Source organism: Epinephelus moara, chromosome 22 (genome assembly GCF_006386435.1).
Source record: "Epinephelus moara isolate mb chromosome 22, YSFRI_EMoa_1.0, whole genome shotgun sequence".
NCBI lineage: Eukaryota > Metazoa > Chordata > Actinopteri > Perciformes > Serranidae > Epinephelus > Epinephelus moara.
Genome location: NC_065527.1, coordinates 26,436,419 through 26,459,641, shown reverse-complemented (window position 1 = coordinate 26,459,641; position 23,223 = coordinate 26,436,419). Strand labels below are relative to the sequence as shown.

The 23,223-nt window shown below is 40.6% G+C and overlaps 1 protein-coding gene across 4 annotated transcripts in view; it reads left to right on the top strand.

The window, feature by feature from the left end:
- pvrl2l (PVR cell adhesion molecule related 2 like) overlaps window positions 1-23,223 on the top strand; it is a 433,542-nt gene that overhangs the window by 180,769 nt on the left and 229,550 nt on the right. For all 4 annotated transcript variants that reach the window (XM_050034267.1, XM_050034266.1, XM_050034268.1 and 1 more), the window contains exon 4: window positions 18,543-18,836. In XM_050034267.1, the coding sequence (XP_049890224.1) occupies window positions 18,543-18,836 (294 nt within the window). The remainder of the gene's footprint in view (window positions 1-18,542; window positions 18,837-23,223) is intronic.

Genomic DNA, 23,223 nt, shown 5'->3' with positions numbered 1-23,223 from the left:
AGTGGATGGCATATAACTGCAACATCTGTCTTGAGACCTCTCTTTCTCACTCTACCCTGTTTCTACACTGTCCTCTGTCAAATAAATGTGAAAATGCAAAAAAAAAAAAAAAAAGACAGAAAAGTAAAAAAGCAAGCAAACAAACAACTGTATATTTAAGATATAGCTATAACTTGTCATGTTTTTATCTATCGACTTTTCTGGGGAAAAAAAAAAAAAAAAAAAGGATCGTGCTTTAGACCAGCATTCAAAAGCTGTTCTGCTACACCGGCCTTGACAAGTGCCTCCCCAGCCATCTGCTTATCATGGCTTTCTATAAAAGACGTTCCCATCAGACCCAAACCCTAAGAAGAGGCAATTTAAAGCACTTGACGAGAATTCTCAGGGTATAGTCTGGTTAGATGCAGAATGAAACACAAAGGAGAATGGTGAGAAACATTTAGATTCAGACGTGGCACTACATGTAAAGTATCACAGGTGATTTGCACAGCAGTCAATCTGCGACAGAAGATAAACTGCAAGTCCTTGTTCCAGATCTCACTCCTCAGGTTGAGCTAACCTATTTTTTGAGCTTGTTTTGCTCACGATATTGGTCAACTTTGTTTTAATAAATTAATGTAATTATTATTATTACATTAGAAGAAATACATGAGCCGAGGTTTCTATATTTGGGTCTTTAAAGCATGGAACAGTGAACTAGAAAGTATCAGCAAGTGATTATGGCTGTGGGTGAGACTTCCATTTTCAATCACATTTAGCTAATGGATGTACAGCATATATATACAAAAAGCAGACTAGGAAATCCTTGCTAGTAGTGACACCTCTCTCTCTGGCTCGGTTAGGTAAACTGCAACTCACACTCTGGTGCTTGCACTTGGTAGCTGCAACTGAACACCAGGTTACGCTTGGCTTGTTTGCTGTAACTGCATCGCTCTTGGTTAGTGGAAATGGCTTTGTACTGTTACATCTTTTTGTTGGCTAAATCAACACAGATTGTCATAACACCTAAGTCAGTTGCCTATAATGTATCATGTTAACTGGGGGCAACCTCAGCAACTAACAAATCCATTTAGAAAGTATTTTGCTTGCAGTAACAATAGTGAGCAAGCAAGCTACGTTAACCAGCCAGCTGTAATTTAGCTACACTGCATTGATCTGGCATAAGTTGCTCCGGACGTTAGCTGATAAAGAAATTTGCATATTGTTAGATAGCCAATTTACCAGCCAGAAAATCCCTGGAATCTGGATGTATTAAATGACGTGTATCACCCAAGAGTGGAGGGCAGCTCAGACCAGCTGGTGCAAACCCTCAGCCCTGGGATTCATTGCAGCTTGGAAGCCAACAGCAGCAAAGAAATGTGCTGAGGGAACTTCGGGTGGTGGAGAGGGTGATCCAGGATCAGACCTCTGGTGCTCTGGTGCTTGGTCTTGCTCTGATTTGAAGTTGCTACAGGGCACTACGTGAAGATCTGTTTTTGCCAGGCCGCTGCTGCAAAATGTATATAACTGACACAGCATGTGTGGACTCATTTATTACATAACGTTAGCTACTGTTGCACACTGTTGGTGCTGTTGCAGAATGAAAGGGAGGCAAGGCACAGGAGCTAACATAACGTGACAATTTTGGCCCGAATCCTTTACATAGAAGTCGGTCCACATGCTCTCATAGGCAACTAAGACAGGAAGACAGAGAAAGTCAGGAAAAGTCTCAGTTTATAAATTACGTTACAATCCGTTCACCCATTGGAAATTAAATTATTGTTGTTGTGTATAAAGTTACATACAGAACCTTTAATGTATTTCCAAATATATGAATATATATGAGATCTGGGTTAGTTTAGTAAGAGAGTTGTTGGGCTCAGTGAGATCCAGATGCTACAGGGGAACATCCCTTTTGCTGTTCTGTCATTTTTCCCTCGTTGCTTTTGTTGACCTGCTTACATAACATTGTGTTGTACATTGAATTGTCCTGGTGAGTGGTTTAGCATTAAAGTAGTTGAATAGATGTTGGCCTTTGCAAAAATAACTTGCCATTATGTTGTCACTTTTGTACACATGCGCATCAACAGGGTCAACCTCTGATGTGACCTTCTCGACATATTTGAACACTTTTTTTTAGTTTAATTAGAGTTGGATCTGATTTGACCAAATGACTGAATTAATTACTTTTTAAGGACCCTCATCGTGATAATCAAATGAAGGCAATTAACATAATCTTGCCATAGACTGTTCTTATGCATGTAAATGTAGCAGATAGCTGTGGCATGCAATCACATTTCTCTCTCAGGGAGTTTTATTGTGACTTCACAAACACAGACTCGGCTACCTGTTAAATGCGTAACTGTATACAGATCTTATTCAGCAGTTTTCAAACTATGAGGTGTGCTTCCTCAGGAGGGCAGGGGGGAGCAGAGGGAGACATATGAGACAAAGATTCTGCGTGAGGTGAAAGAGACAAGTAAGTGCTGATGTGCTGGAAAAAAAGAGAACACACAGAACTGTTATACATATTTTTAAATTCAGTGTAAATTACACACTGAGGATCATTAAGTTCAAATCCGCTTAGAAATCATACAAGAATTAGCTGCTTATCACTCCAGAACTTACTGTAGAGTCATCATGTTTTAATGTTTTCTTCAGTGTGAAAGTAATCCGGTGATAGTTGTCCAAGGGCAAATTGCAAACAGGAACAGCTATTATTATTTTTTCCTTCAACCAGATAAAAACTGATTGAGATAAAGTCTCTCTTTCAGTGGTTGCCAAGAAGGCAGTAAAGTTCCAGGTATAATTCAGTTACATAAATACAATAGCACACAAAATCGTACAGAGTAAAAAGAAGAGGATGAATTTACACAGATAATGTACAACATACACTGAGAAAAGGCATCAAGACATGACAAAGTTTCTGTGCTTTATAACAAGAACAGCTTGTTGTAAGGACTTCAGTTAACTTTAGTGTACACTTTAAGTGTTAGAGACATGAGGGAGTCTAGAGTCTGGCCTGCAAGTCATTCCAAGTCCATCCCATCCTTATGAACGCGATATCTCAGCAAGGACTTCAGGGAATTTCTTCAAATTTGGCACAAACATCGACTTGGACTTAACAATGAACTGATTAGAATTTGGTGGTCAAAGGTCGTTTTTGGCCATAACTCAAAAATTCATGAACTTAAAGTTTATGAAAAAAAAACCCCACATCACACTGAACTTACTGACTCTATTGCAGCATTACACTTCCTGTTTACATTACCCAAAGCTCCCAGATAATGGAAACTGTAGTGCCAAAACTATTGCCGATAAAATGGTGCAGTGGTTTGCACTGTTGCCGCTAAGCAAGAGAGTTATGGGTTCAAATTCACTGGCTGGTCGGGGCTCTTCTGGGAGGAATTTGCATATCATAAATTCCCCTCAAATGGAACTAGGACAAAGAATAATTCTAGAAGAGGTCAAAATCCATTAATATAATTTTTTGTTTTTGTTCCTCAATTTTGTTCAGTACTGTGAGTCTTATAAATTCCAATCAATGTGCTTTTTTATATTCCTTGAACACCAACACTTTACTCTATCCACTAATTTACAACTATATTCCCACATTCTGTCTTAATTTTATCTGAGCAGGGAGGCCTACAGTGTCACACTTTGAAAACACTTTCTCTAATGAAAAAATAAGTAGTGTAATATGTAATAAGCATGAGGTAAGATACTATAAACACACCTGTTAACCTTTATCTCTGCACAGTTTCATACCCAGTCATCAGCAGACTGAACCACTGCAAACATTTAACCAACACAGTCCAGCATGTGGAATCTGGAGAACTGCATAAAGTTACCTCAGTGTCTTGATTTTTGAAACTGGGTGGTTTAGTTGTTGTTAGCAGGGGACACATCCTGTTTGTAATCGGAGACAGCTGGTGTTATTCATCCACCCACATGTCCTCCCGTTTGCACTCCGCTTACAAAGGAATCAGACGCCTGGTGTCTTTCTCTCGCAGTTTACAGCACTGAGGAGACTTCATGCTTGAATGTGAATAACAACAGTTCCCTTGATTGTTATATGGAAGTGCTGTGCTTACAGTATATGGCCCGTAGCGTCAGTGGTTGTACGATAAAGAGCTCATATATTCAAAGCTCCTATCATACTGGCGTGCTCAGGGGAGGATCTAATACGATGCACTCTGAACTGAAACAGTGCATTTACTGAATTCATATTCTGTAGAGTTTAATGCATTCTGCTTAGTGGTTTTTACTTTTTTCTCATGTAAGTTTTGTTCAGTAGGTTTAGATGTGGGAGTCCTTTTCTGTGTTTTTCTTGCACAAATTGGATGCAATTACCTAACATTCAATTTCTTTGGTTGCTGTACAATGAAAGGAAGATTTGACAACAAGCTGGACTTCTAAAAGAGTTGACAGCATGCTTACAGGTGTGGTGACACTGTGTATATTAAAATTTATTGCTGCCTCAAATATGGGTCTGGGGAATCTTTATCTCCTACATTAAAAAAGCACACATAGACTCTCTTGTAAACCACTGTGGGGACACAATAAAAGGCAATAATTCAAATAAATTCATTACGGTTCCCCAATTGTGGCAGCCAGTATGGTTTATGAAAAGAAATGTTTTACAATTCCTTTTATGTCTTCCCTCAGCTGGGCCAGTAACATTTTCCCCCAGTAGTTTTTAAAAGTAAACCCTCACACAACAATGCAAAATCCGCTGTGGAAGCTTCTCTTGCAGGGAACAGAGCACACAGGAGATGCAGAACTTGGCTGTCTTGCAGAGAAAACACGGCGCGATATTCTGGCGGGCTTGCAGATGGATGTGGGCTAAGCCTCCTAAACTGCTGCTGCTGGCACGTAGCAGAGGTAGACTGGGAAATACCTGCTGGAAAGCTCACTGACTCGCCTTTTGTCTGGAGTTACAGCAGTGCCAAGCTCTCTGGGACAGATTCTGGTCCATGTAAATGTACTTGGCAAACTGAGTGTCTCAAAGTCACTGAAAGACGGTCATATTTTACCTTATTGGATATAGAATCCATATGAGCCAATCACATTAGACCTTATTGAATCCACAACTGCTGGCACCCAATCATATTATTTCTTATTGGATATAGAACCACCAGCACCCCAATCATATCACAACTTATTTAAGTATGAATACATAATCCTGACAGCCAATCGTATTATAACTTATTGGATACAGCACCACGGCCAGCCAATCTTATTACCACTTATTGGGGTGTGAATAAAGAATAACTCACTTGGCAGTGAATGATGTAATATCGTCCTGGATGGGGACCATATAAAATGGATGGCAGCCAATTATACTGCATCATATTGGATATAGTGTAGCCAGCAGGACAAAAATACAATTGCAGGTGAGGGAGAGTCTAGTAGATCAGTACCCTGTTAGAGGTGTTGTTAAGCCCTCAGAGAGAAAAATTGTCCTCATTGTTTTGGATTTGGAGAGGGAGATGGTGAGAGTCTAGAGGTTGGAGGAGTGGACTGCAGACTGGAGGGTCACTGGCCAAAGTCCACGGATCAACAGAGTGGATAAGTGGCAGATTGAGGTGAAGCTCCTGTAAACATTTCTGTCTGGCAGAAATAACCCAAGGGTGGAGCCAACCTTTTTTTTTTTTCTTGCAAAGTAACAACAGTGAAGCCCATTGAAAAAGCACTACATTAAAATGCAGATTAGCCACAAGCCATGTTCTGATTGAGTCCCATGTTTTACTTCTTTTTTACTGTGTCACTCACTTCACTTTACAGTGTATATGTACTTATTATGTACACAAATCAGCATTTTAAAGAACATATATTATACTTGCTAAATGTATTACATTTTAGGGATGGGAACCGAGAACTGCTTTCAGTTGAGAACCAGTTCCAAATTGTCAGATCCATTGTAATCAGTGTTTGGCTCATTGCTTTAAAAATGTAATACAATACTCATTATTCGTCACTCTTTTCAAAAGTAATATTATCACTTCACATATTACTTTCTGAGAACAGTAATGCTTTGCACTGCTCGTTATATTACTTAATGTTACAGGCCACAAAATTGGTAACCGCATAGCTCCTCAAAATTCAGACTTCTTCTGCGCGGCTACGTGTGAATGTCAGGGTAATCACAGGTAAGTGTAGCTCCTGGGGTTCTTCTGATGGCTGTGACTGATTATTTCCCAAGGTTGTGTCTGAAAGACAGAGATTCACTCGCGGAGTAAGATTTCATCTAGCCATAAGCTTTATTAGTTCTTTGTGGCCTGCAGCTGTCCACGCTTAAAATCCAGTTTTGGTTGTTGCAGTGTAGGGCTACAGCCAACCTCCGCAGCTGAGGAGGGTTTACCGTTGGTGGGTTGTATTTCCTGAAACTCCTCATTGTTGTGCTGTTGGAAGTAGTAGCTGAGGTGTTTCAGACTGGAGGTTTGAGGATGTCTATTTCACAGTGGAAAGAGTTTTACAGTATTCTTGTCATCTTTCCTCCCAACAAATCAAAGTAATGAGAATATTTCCATATTTCCAGGACTCATTCCTTATTGCACATTACTCAGGGGTCTCTCTCACACAAGCAATCTGTCAGCATATCCAACACTCTGATCCCAAATGGTGGCAGTGTCATGTTTCACAAAAGATTGTCACTTGTAACTTCCTTGTGGATAAATCTGCCAGTTCTACAGGACTCTTGCATGTTCATGTATCTGTCATTAGTAAGGCATTTGCTTTAATTAGTGATGAGTGTAAAATTTTCTCATGTTGCAAATTGCAGCCTTCATGTCGTGTAATTGGTAAAATGGTTAGCCAGGCTGAAGCAAGTGGTCTCAGCCTTTATGTCTCTGTAACCTTGAAAGCAAGCCTAGTCTTTCAGTATCTGTGATGTCATCGTCTTGATGAATGAAGAAATCAATTTCTTAACGCTTTGAATCCTGAACAAATTGGTTTGATTCCTTTGAAAAAAAAAAAGCATGGGAAGAAGGCAATCAGCAGCTTTCTAAGAAATGACTAAAAATAGCAAGAAATTTGTAAAAAGTAATTACCTGAAAATTAACGAGAAAACAAGAGTAAAAAAACAAGATCAGGGGTTTGATTCTGGTCAAGGTGGGGCAACACATATCCAGTCTGGACCCTTAGGCAGGTTTTTAATGCTGCTAGCCTATGTTGGGATGAGTGAAACTGCAAATGCAAAGTAATTCCAGCTGAGACATTGCCTGGGTCAACAAGGTCTGTGTCAAGTGATGAGGAACTAGGGCAACCTGATGAGAAATGGGCTACTGGAACAAGACATAGGTGTTCTACAGCAGAGAATATGGACCTGTTGGAATGCTACTATACTGTAACCCCAGCGAGATGGGCTACATGCAGAGGTTGTGGGATACATGGATGCTTCGAAACCCAACAAAGACACAACTCCAAGCCCAGTGTTCTAACATCCACAAAGGGCAACTGCTCTCAAAACTAGAGATTGAGGTACAAAATAAATGCCACTGCAAGGGGGAGCCAGGACGACAGGTCAACGTGGGGATGTCATCATCATCCTCACACTCTTAGATTGGGTACAAAGCCCCAACAAGCCCTTATGACACCAGGAAGATAATCAGAACCAAGGGGGTTGAACTACCAGAAGGCAGCATTGCAGATGATGACATCAAAAAATCCTACCAGTGACTGGAAAAGGCTCGACTTAAGACAGCACAGAAGCACTAATCATGGTCGCACAAGAACAGGAACTTAGTACAAGCTCAATAGAAGCAGGGGTCTACCACACCAGACAGGACCCCAGGTGCAGGCTGTGCAAAGATGCTCTTGAGACAGTTCAGCACATAATGGCAGGGTTCAAGAAGGAGGCAGGAATAGCGTACATGGAACACTATAACCAAGGGGCTGGCATAGTGTACAAGAACATCTGCACTGAATATGGGCTGGAAGTCCCAAGGTCAGAAAGGAAGACACTGCCTAAGGTGGTTGAGAATGACCAAGCTAAGATCCTGTGGGTCTTCTAGATCCAGACTGACAAACTGGTGATGGCTAACCAACCAGACATCATGTTAATGGACAAACAACAGAAGAAGGCAGTGGTGGCAAACGACAGCAACATCTAGAAGAAGGAACACAAGAAGCTCAAAAAATACCAAGGGCTGAAAGAGGAGCTAGAAAAGATGTGTGTGTGTGTGTGTGTGTGTGTGTGTGTGTGTGTGTGTGTGTGTGTGTGTGTGTGTGTGTGTGTGTGTGATGTCAATCCAGGTTTCAAAGGGTTAAGTATTAAGTGTTTTTATTGTTGAGACTTTTTGTACCTCCGGGGCAGCTCTGTATCTGAGAAATGTTTGTGTTACTATAACCTCAGTCATCTTTATATTCCTGTAGGTAATTTATTGATTCTAGCCACTTTACATAGGAATAAATGATCTTCTTTTTCACAGCATCTGCTCTCCAGGCATTCCTCAGTAAAGCATTATGATCCTAATAGCTCCAGTCAGCTGCTCATTGGCCAGTAGCAATAAGAATGTGTTTGTAGGCTACCAGTCAGCTCCCAGGTGGAAAAAATGTGTAAGAGTGAAAATCAGGGTCTTGCTCTGAAGAAATCGTGTGCGAAACAAACCTTCCCTCGCTGAATAAAGGTTAAAGAGAAAGTTAAATAGAAGTAATCCCTTTTGGCCTACTAGGACAGTGCTCCATGCATTTTAGGTTCCAGCCCTGAAAACACACCGCAGCCAGTACTTGTTCAGCATATTTATTGGTGTTTTTCGTAAACCATATCTTAATTAAATAGAAATATCTTGACTTCCAGAGTTACTGGCATCCTCAGCAAAGGAGAGATAACCTAAACAAAACAAGTATATGAGACATTCTCCATACAGTGAAAATGTGTCAGTCAGTAGATACACAGAATCTTCAATAACAAATGCCGCTGTGTACAAACAACCTTGGTGAATTGGAACAGCATCCACCATCCTCTATATTGTTGAGTTGTTGATAACAGACAGAGGAAGGTAAAAAATAAAAAAAAAATGCCTTTGAGTTTACATTTGCCCTCGAGTGGAGGCACTGAATCAGTCATAGTGCGGTTAAATGCAGCAGCACAAAGGGGCTTGAAATGTGAGGCCTCAAGGTGCTTTTTGTAATCGTGTTCAGAGGCAAGTCTGAGCTGGCTTTAGAAGTCAAAGCAATGTGTTTTTACCTTTTGGTTTTTGCATAACAATTGTGACATTGGAAATTATCATTAATTTGATTCATTTTTTTTTTTTTTTTTTTTTTACCATTTTAGGCACTCTCAAGCTCAAATTAGTTAAATTAGTCTCAAGCTTCAATTAATGCATTTTGTCAACATTTCTAGCAGCCAGTAATGAGTTGTCAAAACAACACACACAGCAGAGTAATTGCAGGATAAACTATTCCTGTGTTCCTTGAATATTCATGTATTGTTAACAGTTAAGGAGACGTAGAGAGCCAAACAGATGTTTTCCCCAACAATGTCTGGAAATATTCAGCAGCAGTGTGTCAAGCTGAGAGAAGATGTTTACAAACCTGGGCAGCTGGTGGGACATGAATTCCAAAAAATTTAACAAGATCCAGAAGCCTTTATTGATTTTTGGCTAATGTATGCAGCAAAGTAGAAAATATAAAAAAAATGCATCACTTGGCTGCCTTCATCAGGATACAGCAGTGAATAAATCCATGTTTAGGGAGGGAGAGAAGGAGGAAACATTGATATGTGCCACCAGCCAGTGCCGCTAAATCCAAATATGTCAGCTCTGCAGGCTCAGTTTCAGTGTTACCAGCAGGAATGCACCGATTGAGAGCATCGGCTCTTACTGATAGAAATAACAATTTGGCTGATAGTTGATGTCGATGCCAATGTTTTTTATCTTATTTTTATTTATTTTTTATTTATCACACTGTGTGCCTCCTTTTCCAAATATTAATGATAAAAAGAAGAAAAATCGCTGATACCTCAAAAGCCTTTTTTGATAGTAAGATGCATGATTTCCTTTAAAAGATAAGCTATCTGTCTTGTTGCAGCTCAGTCTATAGCACTTTTCACACATGTACTGCAAACCTGAAATTATCTAGACATTCCCAGAAGGAGCTGTAAGTGACAACGCAAATGTCCGATTTCATCCTGCCGGTCCCCTACATCAAAGTTCATGTAACGTCTGATTGAGCTCATGTGTGAATAGAGCGGGTAATTGTCAAGAGAATTCACTACAGGCGAGGATGACATTTCTATCACGAGGGTCGCAGAAAACTGGAGGAAAACAAACATCCATGGGTGAAGAAGAAGAGTCATTTACACAAAGACATCAATGGAAATTTCTTATCGGGAGAGATGAAAAGATTGGGGAACTTCTTTCGGTAAAGGCTGACACAGTAATCGTCAGACAAATTTATGGAATGGCAGACACTTTTCTGTTTATAACCAAATGAAGAACTGGCAACAAAACAGGAGTATAACCCACATTATGTCCTGCCTCCTGCATGCTCTACCCAGGAGTATTTTCAGCAATGCTTCTGGCACAGACAGTCCTCTGTTGCGTGCTACATGTGTGAAAGAGAAACTTGGAGTTTGTATGAGACAATGGCGTATTTCTGTTTCAGTCCAAGATGTGAGGTGCATAAGTAGCTGAACAGCTGCTCACTGAAAGAAAATGTGAAAACAAACTATACATGTGCACGGTACATGTTGCCATCTTTCATGAAGACAGGGACAGGTTCAGCCAGTGGCTTTTTCTCTGAGTCAGCAGCTGGGTATTGTAGGTACTGTCCTCAGAGTCTGACCGCAAATTACTGACAAAACATTTAGCCAGTGCATAACTGATGTGACACGACAAATAAACACTGGCCACTGCCATCAGTTAATGTCATTTTGTTTACTGTTAGGCTGATGGCAGTCAACAAAGTGAGTATCAGCTTATACTGATGTTTGGCTGATAAATTGGTGCATCTCTAGATATCAGACACTTCATCTCAAACACACAGCTGATCACTGGCATATTGTAGTTGATGTAGGTCAGTGGTTCTCAACCAGAGGTCCGGGTATCCCAAGTGGTCCTTGAGGGAGTTTCAGGGGATTCCCTCCAGGCCCCCAGGAGGTGTGCCAAGCTTTGCAGCCAATTTTTATCGTGGCAAAGCAGTGGCACTGCAGTTTTCGGGGTTTGTCACGTGATGCCCTGCGGCCCAAATTGACTTTTTTCCATAGACTTACATTGGAAATGAGACGTCTGTAAATCAGTGGATATATATTTTTTGAGTGACACAACCCCTGTGAAATGACTTGTTTCTTAATCACGATTTGATCCATTTGGTGAAAATAACATTTCGAGAGTCTAGAAGAGTTGCAAGATTAAATCATTTTATCCTCATTCATGTTATTGGAGCACTAAACCGGTTGTTAGCCATTCGGCCAGTGGAAGTTAGATGCTCGACCACACTGTCGTGCTCAGCTGCATGGCTTTAAATGTTCAATCTTCAAACAGAGTTCAGGTTTACTGGCTGCTCTGTCTCTTCTTGCTTGACCCTTTTTATGTCAGGGAGAGCTTGCTTGGGACAAATTCAAAGCGTGCTGATGGATGATATTGACATACATAGCTTGTGTATGAAAATATTAATAAGCAGCAAAACTAACAACTCCTTTGAGTTAAATGGTAATTCAAATATCCTCAGAATGGTAATATAATGTTTACCACGTCATCTTATTAGTTCAGTATGCTATTATTAGCAATAAACAACATACAGTTGAGGCTGATGGGAATGGCATTAGTTTAGCAGGTTTTTGGTCATAATTTAAAGTATTATACAAACATTTTTGACCTGATGGTGACGCTTGATCAAAGACCAGGACAACATGAGAGTTTGCACCAAACTTCATGACAATCTATCCAGTAGTTTTTAATATTTCTTGTGATATGTATTTATGTGTGTAAAACAAATAAACTAAACTGAACAGCAGGAGTGGAAGGGAGTGCCATGTACAGACAAACACACACAGACAGAGAAAGAGAGAACAGACAGGGGACTGACTAGAAACACAGGGGAGGAGTAAACAGCAGAGAGGAATGAGGGAGAGGCACAGCCGGACCATGACATTCACTAAAACACAACAATATCAACCTCATGGTGGTGCAAGAGGAAAAGTCAGTGGATCATTGGAGTCAGTAGTCTCTATCCTCTGGGAACGAGAAATATTTGTGAATAATTTTGCAGCATCTGTTAGTTGTTTTTTAATCCGGACCAGCTAGTGGTGGACCAGTCCACTTATACTGCCATCCATAAAGCCAGCCTGCTAAAAATGTTATGTTCAGATGGACCTCATTAGGGTCTGAAATCTGTACAGATTACTTTGAACAGTTTCAAGAGACACTGCAACACAACCTAGTTAGGAGATGATTCTAGGTCAATGTTGGTTGATTTAAAGAAGTAAATGGGTCACTTATGGCAATGGTAAGGTCCAAAAATGGCTTGTCTCTAACCAGACACATGTAAGACATGTGCAGCATTTGCATACTGGGCCAAGTGCAACATACAGCCTGTAATCTGGTTCAGAGCTGGGTCTTCAAAGCCTACAGTGTAGCTGGGGTCTGGCCCAGTTCTGCACATTATCCAGGTTTAGTTGGTGTCCTTGCAGCCAGATTGCAGTGGCTCCATCACTGTTATTGCATAGCAGAATGTGGGCCAAATGTAAGTGATAATCTGGGTCACTACTGGGCTTCACTAATTAGCTTTCTTGGTGTCTGGTTAGTTTCAATGCAAACTCTGTGACTATGACAGATGTCAGCTGTCCTGTGTGAACGCCACCTTAATTCAGCAACAGCCGGCTTCACACTCAGTTACAAATCTTCACGCTTGGCAGATATTCCCGACTTGTTTATGATTCAAACTGGCAATCTGCCAGTCACAGACCTTGATCTGTTACTGCTGCCAAGGCAATAAGAAAGACAGTCTTTGAGAGGTCTCAGGTTCAAGTTAGGGCAAGCATCTGCTTAAGGGTCTGGAGGATTCCTACCAGCCACTCGGACAGTGTTTCACAGCAAATGTCTCTCTGAAGGAAGGCAAGCAAATGTGAGTGGGAGTTTGGGAAAGTTCGTAACTGCAATACTTGTGTTATAAAACCCACAGTTATTGGCTAAACTCCTGCAAAGTGCAATTTGAATGCCTCAATTGAAAGCATGTGGTGAATATGACTTCTACAGAAATGTGTCCACCTTTTGAAGCATTCTAAGTGCTTGGTTTTATAAAGCCAAACACACCTCATGCAGTTTACTGTGTTTGGAAACATTACTGTAATGCCTTTTTCCTGTCTCTCTGTCAGTCTGTGGCATTCAGCCTATTGATAGTACGACAGGGGTGGTGGTGGCGGGTGTACGGGGGATTGCGGGGTGGGGGGGGATGGGTGCAGTGTTTACTCAGCTCTGTTAGCATAGCTTCCTGTTCGCCTTCTAATTACTGTGTGAGAAATAGCAGTGGGCCCAATTGGATGCAATGTCACGAAACACATCAGGGATGGATACTCCCGACTTGTTAAAGCCCGCAGATCAATCCAAACCCATTTCTGCCACTCCGCTCTACTCTCTTCTCCTTTCTGCATGGCCAGTCTGTGTCTCTGTTTATGTCTGTTTCTACTCTGTCGTCCTCTCTGTTTGTGTCTCCTCTCTTTTGCTTATCTCTGTCAGGTCTGAACTCTCACCTCTCTTGTCTCGCTTTGTCCCAGCTCTCCACGTCTGCTCCTGCTCTTTGTTTCATCTCCTGTCTTACGATATCTTCTGGTTTCACAAAGACACAATATGTGAGACGTTTTTCATGCTGCCTGGATTTGGATTTGATATCATATTATGAAAGCTGACAGTCATCCATGTTCACAAACGTTTTGACATTTAAAAATAATGATAGGAAATTAAAGTGGGAAGGGAGTTCTTAATCAGAAGTAAAGCCCACTCAGGCTGGGCTGGGACACATGGGTGCAAAAATGCGGCCTATGTGCCGATTCTTTGACATAAGAATCTCAGCATTGCGTGGTTAAATAAGTGCAAATCTGCACAGCAGCATGCAGCTTTGACGCTTAATTGAAGTTATCAAAAAGCTGATGCATGCCACCCGTCACAAAGCCAGTAGGATATGTCAACTTCTGACTTAGGGCTCATTTATACTGCCATTACATACAAAAATAGATGGGTCTGTTTCAAACGTTTGTATACAACGCTGCCCTCATACTTCCAAGTGACCTTATTGGTAGCATAGATACATTTACCAGATGGCACTAGAGGACAGAGTCAAAAGTCTCACACAACAACAAATGAGGCAATGGTGGAGGAGGTTGTAATAATGTACCCTTTAATGGAGGCAGCATTGTAGATGGGGGTGTTCTGTGAGGTCATTATATACAGCCCTTCATGTCATGTTCATGGCTGGAGCCTATCCCAGCTGACATTGAGCGAGAGGCGGGGTACACCCGGGACAGGTTGCCAGACCATCGCAGGGCTGACACATCGAGACAGACAACCATTCATGCTCACATTCACACCTACGAGCAATTTAGAGTCACCAGTCAACCTGCATGTCTTTGGACTGTGGGAAGAAGCTGGAGTACCCGAAGAAAACCCACACTGACACGGGGAAAACATGCAAACTCTGCACAGATGGGCTCTCCCAACCCGGGGTTTGAACCCCCCACCCTGGGCTTGAACCAGGAACCCTCTTGCTGTGAAGCGACAATGCTAACCACTGCAGCAAAGTGCCGCACTGACTCCTTCTTGTGAAAGTGATATCTCAAGAACACCTTGAGGGAATTTCCTCAAATTTGACACAAACATCCACTTAGATGTAACAATGAACTAATTAGAATTTGGTGGTCAAAGGTCAAGGTCACTGTGACCTTGTCTGTCTCATTCTCATGAATGCATGAAGGCCTTGAGGGAGTTCTCTTAAATTTGGCACAAACATCCACTTGGACTCACGAATGAACTGTTAAGAATTTGGTGGTCAAAGGTCGTCAAGGTCACTGTGACCACACAAAACGTGTTTTTGGCCATTACTCAAGAATTCCTAATCCAGTTTGGGAAATATAAATCCCACAAATGTCTAAAAAGATATAATCATGAAGTACTGACAATTTATATCCAAAAGGTTAAAGGTCAACTTTACTGTGACATCATAATGTTCTGCAAAAACACTTTTCTGGCCACTACTCAACATCAGAAACCAAAGGGGAGACATTCACATACTGAACTGGTGACACTAATCATGGGTGTCCACCTTGAAACTGTGCTGACTGAATAGATCTCCAGTGTTGCCGTGGGGAAGATGCGTGTGTAAGTGCAAATTTATTGGTACACAGAGGCATACAACCGCATGGTGTTAATTCTAGTTAACTCAAGTGTTGTCTCATGCGAGGCAGTTGTTTTTTGCTTGTATGAAAGAAAATGTGTTGAAGTATGATGTGGTTATTTAAAACCATTTCTTAATTGAACTCACAGAACAATTACTGTATCATGATATTTACCATTACTGTGATACAAAATTTCATATATGCCATGATAGAAGACTTTGCCATATCGCCCACCCCTTCTCTGACTTATTCCAAATCAATAGGGATTGGTACTTCATGTTGTAGGCCAAAGACCTGCTCACACCATAAAGGGACACTGTGAAATTCTTCCACACGTCTTTGTTAAATATGTGATTTTACTGGGCAAAATTGGTCAAGCATGATGTCACACTGAGATCGAAACTGTTAATGGTTGTTTCAAATGGCCCCACTGCAAGAGGGAGTGACAAGCCTGCCATCAAAGAGAGGGCAGACAAGAGAATATAAATAGTGCAAAAGTGGTGCACATTTTCAGACAGCTATTCTAGGAAGACATTCATAGTGTTTCACTTGGTTGTTCACATAAAATTGTTGTGTCAAGGATAAAAACATAAAAAGGAAGGGCGAGAAGTTCAAACCCTGGCTTCTTTCTCACCTCTGCACGGCTGAAGTGAATGTGAATGTTGGATTGTTAGTTTCTGAAAAAGTTACCACTGTCCAGGCTAGCATGCTCAGCGACTACACGATTTATTAAAAAAAAAAAGAACCTTTTTCTTATATCTGTCACAAACCATTTCTGTTGTGTGGATCCTTTTAAACGAAGGGAAGTATGGCTTTGAAAGCATATAATGGCTTGCTCCTGGTAAACGGCACAAAGTCAGAGCTCATCAGAGTTGAACTTGATGCAAAAAATTGGCGTAAAATATTTGTCCCTGCAAGTATATTAATGATTTTTAAATGCTGGTGTGATGACACCTTGAAAATCAGACTTCCAGTGGATGGATTAAAGTAGCTCAGGTATTTTAGGCCTTAATTGAAAACATTTAGCACTGTTGAGGGTAATGCTCAAGGCTGATTATTAGGACTGAAATGGTTTGTGTATTTGTACTGACTATCACGGTATGGGGGTCAGGGCTCAGTTCCCTCAGTCACACACACACACACAAAAATGACATGTAGACTGACACACGTAAAGATGAGCAAAAGTTCACAATGTCAAGTTCTGTCCGCAAAATGTTTGTTGTATGCTGTTAACAGCATAAACAAGCACAACAAGCTGATTGATGTGCAAGTCTGCTGAAGCAGCAGAGCTGAAAGACCTCCGCGAAGGTTCCCAGTGAGCTACATGGGTGAGAGATTGTGTATACGCCAACGACGGTGTGTGGATTTAATTCACTGTTGTAGGGTCTGTGATGGAAACTCATCTGACATGTTAATGCATATGTGACAGCGTCAACCAGATATGCTGACCACCAGAATGATTAATGTTTGGGCGCTTTGAATATTTATATATATATAGCCATGGTGGAACTAATTGATTATTCTATGTATTTTGGTATTTTCAGTTTCATAGCATAAAAGATGTTGTTTTTCATTTTATAGACTGTTGTGACCTGTTGCCTTTTAAGAAAGTGTTTGTTCAGTGTTTGTGCAGTGTAATTTAAATGTGTTTGAAATGTTCCTTTTTTTTTTAAATTTAGAAAATATTTCCCCATGGTGCCAGTGGGCAAAATGCTCTTAGTCCCCAGCAGGAGGATTTTGTCTGTCTTTGACACTTGCTCTACCCTTACTTAGAAATAAGTAAAAACATGTATCCTGGTGGATTTGTTTTTGTTTTCTGCTGCAGCCATTTTGCACTGACCCATAATTCCTAAACTGTGATATGAACCAAACCGTGACTTTTGTGTACCGTTACACCCCTACCAATTATAGTTTTAAGTCTGTTTTGTTGGTGATATATTTTTCTTACTATCATGTATAAATTATAACAGCATGGTGCTATGATGAGACATTTGCAGTCCAGCTGTAGAAGAGTATGACTGCAGGAAATGCTCAAACATTTAAATGATTTATTAAGTATAAACTTTGGTGTTAGTCCCTTAGAATAAAAGAGAAAAGGCTTATTCCACTAAGAACACAAAGACCAGCCACTTTCTCCACTGACAGTGGCTTCAGTAAACCAGCAGACAGTGCACTGACACAAAAAAGTGTTTTCACTAATTGCCTGACTTTTTCCTTAGAAGTGAAGTCTTTCAATTCCATTATGTCCATTACTGTTTCTGTACACATACAGCTGCATGCAACAGATTTAAAAGCATTTAAGGGAAATTTAATAACTCACATTCTGCAGTACAACATGACGCATGTTTAAGAAGAGTGGGTGTTACAATCGCAACACTTGACATCACGAAGTAATGGAATTCACTGACATTTACAGATTGATTGATAGTGTGTTGGAAGTTGAGTTTTTTCCCTTTAAGTAAGGGAAGATATTTTCACGGAACATTGCCACTTTACAGAATAAGTCCAGTTCAATTTAACAAAGCTAATGTGATGGAAGAAGGAAAAGCAATGTTTTGCATATCACTGTTGCAATGTAAAAGCCTCGGAACTGTCGGTGTGTTTGATGTTTTACTTCAATGGGGGAACACCTGCAAAAATACCTGATATGATAAAGCTCACTCATTACGTCTTGGTTGATAACAGAAATGCATTATAACTGGGCCAAAGTCGAGGCTGTGTTTTCTTACTTTGAACTTGCAAGATCGTCACAAGTTTACAGAGGATGATCTTTGTTCTGGATTATTCTAAGAGCATACCAGCTGTCATTAAATCATAACAAAACCCACATTAACTGCATTAAAAAGTTGTAATGTGCTATAATGCCTTAAATTTAGATACTGTAGCTCTTTTTAAGGATCTAACTGCACTTTCTCTTTCTGTCTCTGTTATGTTGAGTGGCCTAGGGTCACACCAGAGGGCCTACTCTCCTCTCAGAGTTTCATTACAGTCGTAGTAGGACGCCACAGTGTGCAGTATATGCACAACAAACCGATTGAACCTCCCCCTCCTCTGCTCTCTTCCTGCCCTCATCCCTCTTCCCCTCCTCTGCCTCATGTCTGAAGTCTTTCTTTTCAACGCCCTTCAATTTGTTTTATCTTACTCCTGCTGCTGCCATTTGTCTTTTATCTCTGTACCTCTTTTTCCTTTGTCTGACGTGTACCCTTTTTTTCCTCTCACTCTCTACCCCTAGCCAAGCCCAGGAACTCAGCCAACGCTGTGACCGTCCAGGCTGGGACCAAGTCGGTGGTGGTGGCCCAGTGCGAGGCAGCGGAAGGCAAACCGGCAGCTACCATCAAGTGGTTGGCATCGGTTGGAGGCAACCACTCGACCAGCACCACGAACGGGCCGGACGGCACGGTGACAGTACGCAGCGAGTATCGGCTGGTTCCCACGCCGGCAGATAACGACAGGGAGGTGACCTGCATGGTCGACCAGAGGACACTGGGGCAGCCGTGGGTTAAGACTTTCAAGCTCTCAGTGGAATGTAAGGAAGACACTCATACACACTTTTAGTTAAATTCACATTATAATGTCTCCTTGAACACAAATGATGCATATTCCCTGGGGATACTCTTTACCACCATGTGTCATGGGTCCAACTAAGGATACAAATAATTTGTCTGGATGCATAAGTGCCAACTGCTAACAACTTCAAACACGCATCATTGCCTTGCCAGAGCCTTTAGGCCTTTACTTTGGCATTCACCTGCAGACCCTTTACCACTAATCTATAGACATTACACAGACTGCCAAATATAAAAACGATCAGACCACATTTATATCCAAGCTGTGAGACAGCAATGATGAGGATATGTTAGTGGGAAGCACTTTCTCCACACTCATCCCATCTGAAGCGCTTCCAAGTCACTTCTCTAATGATCTAAATAACAAAAACAACATCTGGTCTATTTGCTGTAACATCTGAGGACACATTTTCAGTTTTGCATAGTTTAAACACTGTGGGTGTTACACAGGAATACAAATAAACCATATTGTTCATTTGTTGTAAAAGTCAATGTTTCTATAATGCATTGCAGTGTAAAGGCCTGATGATGAACACAACAAGTGTAAAGAGACTGACTGACATTTGAATGTATGTGATAAAGGAGCACATTTTTTTGCTTACGGTTTTCATGTACTCAGCATTTGATTTATTATGGGGGCAGGTCATTTCCAAAATAAGCTACCAGAACTTTTTGTGAGAGAATTAGAGCTTAAAAGGAACGGTGTCTTTGCTTCAGTTTTAAAGCCACATGATCCCTGGTAAGCCAATCCATATAAGAGGACCTAATATGCTAATTTTCAGGTTCAACTTGATCTAGTAAAAAACTAAAAAAAAAAAAAAAAAATACATGCTCACATGCTTTAATGGTAAAAAAAAAAACCAACATAAAAAACAATATTTCGCTCATACCGCCTGTGTTGGATGTAGTGTAAAAGTTAATCTCTGGTCAGGTAAAAATTGCCTGATTGGAGATTAAGACCATATAACCATGTTTTATGTATGAGTCTCTATAATACCGTTTGATATGCATCTATATGTGACAAAACACTGTTACACATGCCAATGTACTCATAATGCAAAAGTTATGTACTCACATTGTATTCACATATTGAAGAACACAAAAGTATACCATGTACTATTCAGCGATAACACACACACACACTAATGCTCGTATGGCATGACACACACTTAAAGGTTTATATTGCATGAAAGCATGAGGGACTGTATAAAGAAAGTCCCTAAAGTTCATATGTTTTTTAAAAATAAAGTGAAAGCAGATCCAAACCTAAGGGTGGACGATTTGGGAAATTCCAAGCCTAAAGTGAAAGTGATTACACCATTAGAAACGGGCCTGTTCATGATTGGACAAAAGGAAAAAGCTTGCCACCAATAGATTTGGGTCTGAGTGGGAAGGATTAACGAAAAGAGGTGGAGACTCGGCAGAGTCTCCACCAGCATAAAAGCGAGCGTACCGAAAGTGAGTCTTCAGTCCTGCTCCGGAGCTTGACTCATTAAGTTGTATGTGTTGATGCTTGTGGACACATTAAACTCGATTGCACCAGATTCTACTTGTCTCCAGTGTCTCTCTAAGTACCTGCCAGCTGAACTAAGATACTAAATTGACATCAGAGGAAGATTTGGAAGAAATGTTGAGGACAAGGTCGGGAGCCTACAGGCCCAATTCCAGGCACCGATTTCTGCTTCGACATGGACCTGTATTCAACCTCTGGAACGCTACATTTTAGCACCTGTTTCTTTAAGCTCCCTTCATTTAATAGCCCAATGTACTCTGACTGGTCAGCGTTTACAGGTTTTCCCCATCTCAGCGTCTCTGCTGTGGATGTCTAACTGGGGACAGCGTTGGAGGTGGGGCACTGTTTATTACTATGAAAGTTGCTCAGAGGCTCATGAAGCAAAAAAAAAAATTTACTTCCTGGGTATATAATTACTCCGTTCTTCCGCATCGTTAGGCCCGTAAAACAAGCATACTAGAGACTTCACAGACCGAGCAGCTAACTTCCTCTAACAGAGCCAGCTTTCCAGTTTAGCACTCTGCTAACTTGAATGGGGATTTGGTCGTGCAGCTCTTTTAGACTTTCAAACTGTGATCTGACCAAATGGATCAAATCCCAATAGTGGAATGAGTCATTTTAGGTGGGTTGTGACACAAAAAAAATCATCCAATGATTTACAGGTGTCTCTTCTCAGTATAAGTCAATGGGAAAAAGTGTATTTGAGCCCAATGGCATCATGTGATGGACCCGGACTTTGTAGTAACACAGTTTGGCAGCTATGTCTAATTGGCTTCGTAGTCCAGTATAAGTACCAGATGTTCTTGGGCTGTCAGATTGGATCAGGGACCTGCGCTCGCGGATGATGTTGTTCATTTTTATTGGCTGTGCGGCGGTCATCTGATGCGAACCCCAGACCTGCAAACGGTCTTGCGACAGTGATTATTTGAACCAAAACTGTGGTCTTTTTCTAACCCTCACTAGGTTTTTGTCCCTAAAAATGAGCATTGTCACATTATTATAAATATAATTGATTTGTACAATGTGCACAATGAAGAAATAATGTATGCAAGTCTTTGTAATGTCCATTAGAGAGAGTACATCTAATACTATTCAAATACCAAACGTATGCGTTTAAGGTACATGCTGAGTTTTTTTTTTTTTAGATTCTGCATTCAATTCTGTACTTGGCATAAATGTAATTATAATAATCTGTATTTCTGTGTCTCTTTTCTAAACAAGCTTACTGTACGACGTGCTTTACAGAAAAGGAAAGACAGCAGCTAAAAACAACACAAGAAAGAGCAATGAGTTCATGTATTGTTGCAGCCTCAAACTAATTTATTAGAACAAATACCAATGTCAATATTACATTTACAGATACACCTTACTACAGAGACATTTTTAATAAGAGATATCTTATATGTTTAGCACATGTGTAGCCAGAGTGGCAGCTGTAGACAAGATATTTTATTATTATTTTTTATATTCTTTCTTTAATGCTGTGCTTACCTGCTGGACACAAAATTACAGCTGCAGTCTGAGACGTGGGCTGCTCTATTAGAAAAAGTACATCCAATTCCAATATACAACCCACAAATGGAACAGAGTAAGATAAAAATGCTGAAAAATTGACAGAGGCAATCAGTTGTGTCTCAAACATATAAATCTCACACCAACTGCCTTTTAAAGCAATATTTCAATTAACTATAGCCCTTTTTAAACAGGAATTGTGCAAATTTGCAGGAAAGCCCAATTTCAGCATTGGCAGTATAAAACAAAAGTGCAGCAAAATGCCGCCTACCTACTTTTGTTTATACAGAATGTGCCTTTTTGTCTACCCTACTAGGCGGAAAATTGGGCACCTTGGATCAATCTGGCAGTGTAAAAGGGGATACTCTCTCCAATAAACATTTTTCTCTTCATACCTTGAATGTAACACTCAATCAGTTATACAGTATAGGATTCAACTCAACTCAAATGGCTTATTATTAGCATGATGCAGCACTGTACATACTAATATGTAAAAGGTAAATACTAAAAAGGGTATTCACTGAGCTCTCTAGATATTTAATCTACATTTAATGTTTGTTATTGTGATCCTTTGCTGATCAACCAAACAGCAACAGGGTGGTGTGCACTGCATTCATTTCAGAATCCCTCAAGGTCTTTGTGTTTGCCATCGTTTCTCTTTAGCTTTTAATTTTTAAGCAGATTGTGACAAATGAATCCACATTTCTGTAATTATTTACAATATGAGGAAAAGCAAAACAGATGCCAGTGGTAACGCCCAATCCTTCACCTAAACCCAAACCTTAAAAACAGCTCTTAAAAAGTAAGTTGCACAAACTGTTGGTACTTGAGCATTTTATTCTTTCTGCTTTAAGGAGTACAGCAAATTAAGAAGGCTCATGATTAGACACAAATGCATACACACACAAACACACACACACACACACACACACACACACACACACACACACACACACACACACACACACACACACACACACACACACATTGCTTTCATCTAATCCATTAATTTTCACGGGATTAAAATATTAGACAGGTTCAGCGTGGCTTTACAGAGATTTAGGGATGCTGACAGCATTGTCTCAACTGTGTGACCTCGCTGCCGTTTACTGCAATGATGGAACAGATTGTCTTTGTTCAGCCTCTTTTTGTAATCTGCAATTTTTAGACTGCATAAACACACACGCAAACAAAGACGACATATGTGTATAATCAAACTTTCTGTCGAGCTGTGGCAAGAAATAACAAGCTCACATGTAAGAAATTTTTCGCCTTGAACACAACAAGAGCCCTCGTTAAACACACACTCACATACATGGGGT